The 9865-nt window shown below is 39.9% G+C and overlaps 1 protein-coding gene across 3 annotated transcripts; it reads right to left on the bottom strand.

Moving 5' to 3' along the window:
* Window positions 1-1649: 1649 nt before the first annotated feature.
* Window positions 1650-9638, bottom strand: LOC103717738 (auxin-responsive protein IAA13-like). 3 transcript variants are annotated; one of them, XM_008806231.6, is made up of 5 exons: window positions 9023-9638; window positions 2986-3320; window positions 2780-2882; window positions 2449-2510; window positions 1650-2047 (listed from the first exon to the last, which is right to left on the bottom strand). In XM_008806231.6, exons 1-5 carry the CDS (start codon window positions 9472-9474, stop codon window positions 2007-2009), a joined length of 993 nt encoding a protein of 330 aa, XP_008804453.3. In that variant the 5' UTR covers window positions 9475-9638; the 3' UTR covers window positions 1650-2006. The 3 variants fall into 3 exon arrangements, with proteins under 3 accessions (XP_008804453.3, XP_088574370.2, XP_088574371.2); XM_088718244.2 differs by having other exon boundaries at window positions 2986-3317; window positions 9023-9603; XM_088718245.2 differs by lacking the exon at window positions 1650-2047 and having other exon boundaries at window positions 2231-2510; window positions 2986-3317; window positions 9023-9603.
* Between the last annotated feature and the right edge of the window lie 227 nt (window positions 9639-9865).

Genomic DNA, 9865 nt, shown 5'->3' with positions numbered 1-9865 from the left:
TTATTAGCATGGTAACAAAATGGTACTTTACATTGTTTCATAGTTCATATTGGTTGGGTTGGCTTGTGTAGATGTGAATCACTAGTTTTACGCTCCTGTTCCTTATTTGTCAGCGTTTGACTTCTGTTTGACGGCTCTGACCATTTCAAACAACCTTTTTTTATTTATTGAAACGACACATAATTCTTCATCAACTAAATTTTTTTAAATAATTCAGATATATTATCTTATAGTGCAGGTGGGACGACGGGTAAAAAAAAAAGTAATCAAAGGTCGAATTGGGCCTGATGATGACAAAAAAAATCACTATTTTACATCAAATCAAAGATTAGAAACAAAAGTAATACAAAATATGCTGGTAGATGGACTTTTGCAGACACATTTTTGAGAAAAAAATTGTGTTAGTTATAAACAATTTGAATTGATTTTGGTTTTACCAGCTAAGATTTAGAATAAAACAAATCAAGTGATATAGAAAAAATGATAATGAGAGAGAGAGAGAGAGAGAGAGAGAGAGAGAGAGAGAGAGAGAGAGAGAGAGAGACTATATTTAAATCTGAATGAAATTTTTATAATCTTATCTAGTAAGGAAAACATATAGTTTGAATAATCTTTATAATGTGAAGTTTTAGTAATGGGATTACTTAATTTTCACCAAGGACAAATTTGACAAACACAGAAAAATGTATGCCCCAAACCCTTGACACGGATTCCGAGCACATGCCACTAAGGCAAGTTGAAGCCAATAAAAGAGATTTTACTATGCAAACAGACATACTAAGATGTCCCTCTCTTAATTTAATCATGAATTTTGATTTTGTCGAGGTCATGAATATGTAAAATAGTTTTGCATAGCTAGCTAGTTTACATGACCAATTATTCGAAACTAGAAAAATGCACTGTTTAGACTTCAATTGCGATGAATTTATGATCCTAAATTTCTTTAAATCAATCAAAAACATAACTATTTATTTAAACCATCTCTATAAAATAATTCAAGTTCAATCTTTGTATAAAAGTACAGTATCGCATATCTTAGTGAGTGGTGCCAAGCCAAAGCATGAGAAATAATGATACATAAGAGCCAGTGTGACACAAGGCCAAAGCCACAGATAGCCTCTCATTCTCAAGTCCCACTAAAAAATAATATTAGGCCAAATAATTTTTTTTTAACTAAAGCGCTTCAAAGTCGGGACAAATAAATCCTATCATTTTAAATGCAAGATCATCCACAATATACTTAAGACATAAATCCAAGACCATAAATCATGGCAAACCAAGCTGATTTCCTCTTCAGAGCTCTCTTCCAGGAACTGCAACCTGGAGCAAAGAGTGCAGAAAGGCAGCCCCATCCAAAGGAGGAGCACATACACTGCTAAATAATAGAAAAAGAGCACAACATTTGATAGAAATCATTCTGCCAGAAATGCTGGCATCTGCTTCTGCATATTTTGTTCGCACCTATTCAGCCTTGATAAGACCTTGTTCTGCAAGATCCATAACCAAAGTCTATCGAGCCTTCGGTCGCACATACATACTTCGTTATGAGCATGAAGTTTAGGACATTTCCAATGTACATTTAACAAATAAGAATGACATAATTGGATCCTCAAGTCAGGAGGAAAGCGAAAAAAAAAAAAAAAACAATATTTTCAGTATTGGAAGCATGAGTTCATGTATTAAGCATACTTGTAGCAACGTAGTAGATAATAAACATGATGCCATAACATGCAAACCACCCAACAAAAGAGAACTCAAACATTCATCTCCACCAATTCCACCACCACAACCACCACCCGTAAACGCAAAACCAAAAAAAAGGGGGGATTAAAGAACAAAATGAAACAAATAACAGTTGTAGAATTGAGCAACCCCCGAGGCCCCCAAAACTCATCCCTCCACCAATACACCCACCCACCACAAAGGGGAAAAAAATCTGTATTCTTACACCTTTTGCCTACGGTCTTCAAGTGCTGAATGCCTTGGAAAAAATGCTAGGCAACATTTCATAGCCTACTACCAGACTCGGAAGAATGAAGCCTTGGCGCTGCAGAGAGGTGAATATAAGTAAACATATTGAAGATAAATTACAATATGTTTCTCTCCGTTTTTTTTTCTTTCCTTGAGCTGTCAATTAGATACAGTATGTGCCCCAAAATTTAAGACATATTCTACAACAAAACCATGCAAATTCAAATGACAAGTGCCACCAGATTCATGGAACTTTCCGTCAGAGAAGCCAAAGCATCAATATCCCAAAACAAGGCTCCAATATCTTACATGCATAATCATGGTTAACAGTCTTTGGGTGATATCAAGCTGATAAGAAAAGGCTCGTTTGGGTTTGTAGTACCATGGTCTGAATGAATATATATGATGGTCGTTTTAGTTATAAAAGAGTTGCATCTGACATTTCCATATTCAAGTTTGACTAAAGATGCGACTTACCAAGCCCATTGCTGTCAGATGTCCTCATGATCCTAAGTCTCTTGACAGTGCTTAAAAACATTCTGTTGCAACCACAAATTTGAAAGTAGATAGGTAAGATTGGCATGTTAGAATAGGAAATGTAACATAAAATATATTAGTATTTCTGTCCAAGTTGAGCAATTACTTTATTTAAATGACTCTAACGCACAATTATACTATCTCACTAAAAAGTGATAGCCATGATTTTTTTTTTTTATATATAAGCGAACTAGAACAAATTTAGCAAGTTAGTCAGCTGCTACTGTTCATACTAACATCTGTATATAAGTATCATGGAAAGCATGCATACCCCCATGGAACATCTCCAACCAACATCCAGTCTCCGTCCTTGTCCTCATACGTTAGTGCAAACTCGGAGGAGCCATCAAGCAACTTTGAGGTTCTTGAGACATCTACCACCATCCATAGTGACTAAATTAATTACTTGTCCCATCTAAAGATTATCAGCCAACACATCTATAGACAACACAGAAAATGTAGGATGGAGGAACTCACATGTGAAAGCACCAAGTCCTGCTGTTGATTTGTGGAACATGGCCTCAAGTGCTACTGCAAGGGTCTCATAGGAGCTGTGGGCATTGAGATCAACCTTCCTCCCAATGGGATCCCCATCCATTTTCACCTTAACAAAGGGAGATTTCCCAACAAGCCCCCTTTTCTTTTCAAGTTCCCTAGCAATTACTTCTTTTGGATGGTTGTTGCTGCTTTCATTAGTCTTCTTGTGGGATGTGGTGACTGCAGCATTTGAGTATGTATTATCTTTGGATTGGTTAACTAAGCTATTCATCCTGTATGCTCTAATTGGTGGCCATCCCACCACCATCTGACTGCTGTAAGAAAAAAATTAAATAACATAAATAATTAGATCACCAGTCAGAAAAAGAGAGAAATATAACATAAGAATAGAATGAAATTTCAATAATAGAAAAACAAAAACACCTTCATTTGGAAATATGAAGTGAAAGTAGAAGTCATTTAAGAAAAGAATGTACAGGAATCTAGACCATAATATGATAAGAACAGCTTCAGCTGTACTATATCTTCATCCATCCGGTTATGGAAATTTCCACTAATGCTTTAAATCTTTGTACAAAATCCTAATTGCAACTCATCTCTTATATCAATATATATCCACTTCCATGCATCCCAAGTCATGGATTCTAATGCTTAACAAACCAAGATATGCACCTAGGAATGTAAACGAGCCAAACACAAGCGAGCTGGGGCCAGCTTGATTTAGACATGCTCAAGCTCAGTTCATATAGTTTCAGGTTAACTTGACTTAAGCTTGCTTAGCTAAAAAACTTGGGAGCTTTGCTAGCTCAGATCGAAACTGTGTGAACTCAGCTTGCTTAGCTTGAAATTATGCCCCTACTTCATGTTTGAGAAGAAGCCTAACAAAGGATATGAGCTTGATCTTCCCCTCTTCCAACAAAACTCTTAGGGCTCGTTTGGTTCGCAGGAAAATGAGGGGGGAAAGTGTGGTCAACGGGAAAGTAATAAAATGCCTCTTGTTTGGTTGGAGTTTTCAAAGGAGAGAGATGGGAAAGTTGTATTCCCATGGGAATATAATTCCCACATTTCATGAGAAAGTCTTTCCCATGAGAAACATGGGAAAGTTACTTTCCCATGAGGTGGGAATCACTCCTTTTTTATTTTTTTCCAAAAAGACCCTTCAGCATTAAAGAAGCATTAAAGAGGCATTAAAGACCAAATTTTTATTAAGGGCATAATAGGAATTATACATAACTTTCCTAGGAAAGTGGATGGTCAACCAAACATAAGCACTTTGGAAATTAGTCACTTTCCCATGGTTAACCAAACATGTCAAAAGTACTTTCCTAGGTATCCTCTTCCTAGGAATCTGATTCCCAGGAATCAGATTCCTAGGAGGGAAAATACTTCCCGCGAACCAAACGAGCCCTTAGGGGGAAGAGGGGAGAGCGAAAAATAAATAGGGAGTGAGGGAGGTATTAATGTTTACAAGAGAGGCTTATGAATCTGGATGCCAGAATGAGTAAGAGTGCAACCATCCTTTAGATTACCAAAGTCATTGCCATCATTATAAACCCTGGCCCCATGAGCACCACTGTTGCCAAGGAAGAAAAAAGGCAATGACAGGATGGGACTTGGGAACTTAACATTACGCAGGGATCTTGGTTGTGGAGGAGTTGGGTTATTTTGGGAGTTTTTCTAAACACCCAAACTAAGAAGAAGAGAGTGTGAGGACCTAAGAGGAGAAACAGGAGAGGAGGATCCCGTGCCACACTGGTTAGAAGGAATTGATTTAGGGCTACTATAATGGTTATCATAGGATCTAAACAATTTGAAACATTAATCCAGATCCAAGGATTATATCAGTTACTATGTGTCACATGGGGACTGACAGCTTCTTGCTAACTCAATCCAAACCTGATCTGGAATCTTGATTTGGGTGTAGAAAGCTACCAATTAAAGCCAAAACATTAGTGGTTGTGTTTGGTTTTAGGCCAATCCATACCTAAAAAATGGAAATCTCTGCATGTGTGCATGGGGGTGCTCATCAAAACCAAACTTCCTTAACCTCAAGTCCAAGGGTTCTTGTGTGTGACGTTGGCAATGTTTACTATTCATGAGGTAACAATTTGGATGTATTTAGTAAGTTGCAAAAATAGTCCAAAAATGTCAAAATAGCTTAACAAATATGTGACAATGACTCAATACTCAAGAGTCAAGACCATATCCCCCAGTAGGGGCTGCTACGCAGGTGGGCATTTAGCCTGGAACTATAGGAGCTATAAATCCAGAGCTTACAAAAAATATAACATACTTCAAGATCATGTGATGTATGTTCCATTGGTTCATTTTACTTTCCTTACTTTTCCTCACTATTTTCACCTTTTTTTTTTTTTCTAAATCTGCATGGTTGAAACTCAAAATTTGAATTGAAACTACTGAAATCACAGAAATGGTTGAAAGAGAAACCTAGTGAGCCCAACTGAAATCGAAACAGAGCCTTCAAACTTGCCTTCATATCTTCCAAACCTCATCTTTAAGTTCTAGCTTTAGCACTAGAAAAGCCCTAAGGCCCAAAACCAAGAATGGCACCCTAGTAAATACTCAATGATCCAAACCAGATGTTACAGCTAATATGGTGGCCCTAGTGGTCTCTTTCCAAAGGGTAGGGTCTAAGTCTGATATTAGAGAGATAGTGACATGCAATAAGCTAATAAGGAGTGCAAATGAGTCGGGTCGGACAGGGTCATGAGGGACCCCGACCCAACCCAGTTCCTTGTTTGGGTCCTAGGACCCAGACCCAGACCCAATCCAATAGAAGTTCAAGTCGGGTCGGGTCGGGTCCACGACTACAATTTTTGACCCAACAGGTCATTCGAGTCAGGTCAGGTAGAGTCAGGTCCATGTATAACTCGGTCCCAACCCAAAAAAGTCGGGTCCGGATTGGGTCCGGGTTTTTAAGTGGCATTCTAGGATTTCTATCTAAACCAATCACCAATTTTTGGTAAACTAAGCAGTCGGCTTTTGGATTGGTAAAGTGAGTAAACTGCGTGATGATTTGGTAGGTGATGAATACCATAAAACACATAAAGTGGAACACAAAATCCATGTACTTTTTGGGATTGTTGACCCAGCCCTATCATCATACTCTTACATCTATTGCTTTTTAAGTTCCTGCTATGGCCTGTGGGTAAGATTTTATTCACAGCAACCTAGATGTTCTACCACTATGAGATGAGCCTTAGAGAGCGGTGTAGTTACTGAGGAGAATCCTTTTAATCCCATGTGGTCTCAGGTGTGATTTATTTTTGGACTACTTTGTCTGATCTCTGCATTAAGGAGCCTTGTTTTTTATGTGTTTCCATTGCTTATTTTGTACATAGTTATCTTCTAAATAATTTTGGTTTATTAATAAAAGCTGGGTGTTTCTTAAACCTCCCTTATCATCAAAGAAAAAAAAGCAAGGTTATACTAATTCTTACTGTAAAATAAATACCGCCTCGGAGAGCAACTTGAAAAAGTTCTGGGCTAAATGATACAACAAGAGAAGTCCGGGGAACCCTACTCTGGAGCCTGAACTTATCGATCTAGTCATTTCAAAAAGTCGTAGCTGAAAAACAGAAGGAATAGTTCTGAGAAAACTATTCTAATAGTCATAAAGTGATCATGAGAGTGGTATTGCATTATCTAGAGAAAGAAGGGAGGATGGAGATGTGAGGCAAGATGCAGTTCTAGAGTTTCGGAGGAGGGGGATACCTCGAGAGTCAGGACGAATACGCCAAGTCGCCGAACGCCGAAGTCACCGAGCGACGCTGAAGAGACCGATTCGCTGCACGAACTAAGGTGGAGATCAATTGTGATGGGAGACGCTCGGGGACGGCCACGCTCACGGACGGTTAATGGCCAATGGTCTGGGAGGATTGAGGAATAGTCATGTCTGGGGACGGAGAGTAGTCATGGTCGCGATAGCCGACCATTGATGGGAGAGAGAGCCCTAACGAGAGAGAAAGAGAGATGGCCGATGTGAAAGAATGGGGGATTTCAATCTTAGGTATTTGCGATTTGGGAATTGAAAAAAACTGAGGTTTGAGAGCGAGCTGGTCATGGCTCAAGGACGGGTCGCGGGCCTCGCGGCGCACGGACGGGTCGCGCGAACAAGTCATGGGCCTAATGGGTTTTCCGAATTTGGGTTGGGCCGAGTCATAGGATTAGAAATCTAAATTTTTTTCCAAAAATCAGATGGATCGGATCAGGTTCGAATTTAGTAAACCTAGACCTAGTCCGAAAAATGAAATGGGTCTAATCTTAGAATCCGACCCAGCCCCACGGGTTATTTAACACGAGGGTTCGGATCTAAGTGGGTCAGGTCGAATCGGGTCACGGATCAATCCGACCAATTTGCAGCCTTAAAATTGATATAATTCAAGAGGAGAATGCATATGAAGTTCAAAACTTCACCTAGCCCTCACTTAAACAGTAAATCCACTGACTCGAACACCACCATGGCAAAGCTATAGGCAAAGGGGTGCAATTGACCCATGCTCCTTAAAAATTTTAGAACTTTTCGTCACTAACAAATATTAGCATATTTTTTCTAAGTACATGGGGGACCAGCCACACACCTCAGTCATCACCTAAGCCAAAAGCCATGGTTGTGCTTCTATTTATCGAAAATGTTTATGCACACCAATTAAGAGAAAAAGAAACCTAAGAATGTGGCACTTCAATAGAAACAGAGGTGTCTTAGGAGAAGATTTTTTTTTTCTTCTATTTTTTTTTTTTTTGAGAAAATCCTATGTTCTTTTCTATGTTTTTTATCTTCTTTTTAAACTGTGAAAAGGAGGAGATCTACACATTTGGCCATCTATCTCAGAATTTCTGCATGCAATGTCTTCAAGATATACATGTCCTCTTCCCTCCCTATTCTATGCAGATAATCTAAGTAGAATGTCTGTGTCTTTTTTTCTTTCTCTGCCTCTTGTCCTTTTTACAAAGTATTCTGACTGTTGTTTTCTGTTTCTCATTATTTCATTACACTTCACCTTATAAAACACACAAAACTATACCCAAGGAACATAGTTGACTTGAACAATTCACAACTCACGTAAGGCAATTAAAGAAATGGAGGAATGGTATTATATAGAGAACACCAAATCTTGTAAGCAAAATAGCACGTAAGCTTTCAAGTTTAGTTAATCGCTAACACAAAATAATACCGGACAGATTTGCAACTAGTCATATAATCCTCCCACAACCACCTGGCTGTGGCAAATTGGAAACATGGAAAAGATTAAAGGATGAAACCATCAACTGGTAGAAGAGAATCAATAACCAATAACACGGAAAAAGTTGCAAAAGAAAAGAAAGACGTTTTATGTTTATGAAATAAACATCATATACAAAAGAACACCACCCCTAACTGAAATATTTCGAGCCATATCTTTGTTACCATATGAACAAATACCAATCCAAAAGAGAAATGAGATATGTTAAAAGATAGAAATGAAACAAGATCAGAATAACTCTACCTCAATGATGAAGAAGAGTATAGCACTAAATATATAAAAACAGATCTATCTATCTATCCCTCTACACACATACATATACATAGACATACATACATACACACACACACACACACACACACACACACACATATATTTGCACGCGTATATACGTATATGTATATATATGTGTGTGTGTGTACAGTGTATATAAAAGGGATCTCAAATAAAAGAACCTTAGCATCAAAACCAAAATTATAAACACTCCATTGACAATCAAAGAGGCCAGCCACATTCACATAAATAAATTAACTACTAAGAAAAATAAAGAAATCATACCGCCAAACGTACCTTGGAAAAAATAGAAAACCCAAAATATTAATATGATAACAAATAAATAAAAAGAAAAGCATTACTCCAAGAGAGATTGCGAATTTGACATAAAAAACCTATGAAAATTCCCCTCCAAATGGTAAAGAAGGGAAGAAATTAAACAAACAAAAGAAAAAGGAGGAAAACCCCTTAACCCTCACCTTGGTGGTGGATTAGTGGACCCAACGGCATCCGGGGCACCGGAGACCGCAACCCTCCTAGACCCAGCGCCGCCGCCGCCGCCGCCGCCGCCAAGCGTCGCCGAAGAAGATGAAACAGAGGAGGAGGAAGACAGCGGCGAAGCGCGCGAGACCAGCGACGGGAAGTCCTCGGCGGTGAGAATCCTACAGTACTCCCGCCGCGGCGCCCTTCCCCTGCTCGCGCCGGCGTTGGCCTTCTTGGCCCCCAGGCTCAGCCCCAGCTCCAGCTCCTCATCCTCCTTCTCCTCCGTTTCGCCGTCGTCGCCTTTGCCGCCGGGGTAACACGAGGAGCTCTCCTCCGACAGCCCTACGTAGTCTTTCTCCACCGCGTCCTCCTCCGCCTCCGGCGGCGGTGGAGGCCCCTTCGACACCGTCGACAGCGAGCCGGAGGAGGACCCGCCGCCCGCCATCATCGCTCCCTCTGGACAAGATCGGTGACGGGAAATCGGGGGCCAGTACTTGGGAGGGGGTGACGGTACCTTTTTTGGAGTGATGCTTCGTAAATCGTGCGAAGATAACGCCGTCGGAAGGCGAAAAGTACAGCATCGGAGTTTCTCGGGGAAGGAAATAGGCCGCTGTCTTGGTTTTCATGTACGGACAATCCGCATAGAATATAAATGAAGTTTCCCAAACCATGGGCTTCTGTTTTGATATATGACCGTTGATGAGTTGAGCCGGGAGCAATTGGACGGCAGATCAAGAGAGCGCATATGAAATTTTTATGCGGAAACATTTTTGGTTTGGACCGGACGGCGAGGGGAGACAGGGACACGACGGTACCGCTACAGGCTTGCCGTCCAGTTT

Source organism: Phoenix dactylifera, chromosome 3, assembly GCF_051530095.1.
Source record: "Phoenix dactylifera cultivar Ajwa chromosome 3, Ajwa_hap1_PhDact_Kaust_v1.1, whole genome shotgun sequence".
Taxonomy (NCBI): domain Eukaryota; kingdom Viridiplantae; phylum Streptophyta; class Magnoliopsida; order Arecales; family Arecaceae; genus Phoenix; species Phoenix dactylifera.
The sequence above is the reverse complement of the archived record's forward strand: the minus strand, read 5'-3'. Positions and strand labels throughout refer to the sequence as shown.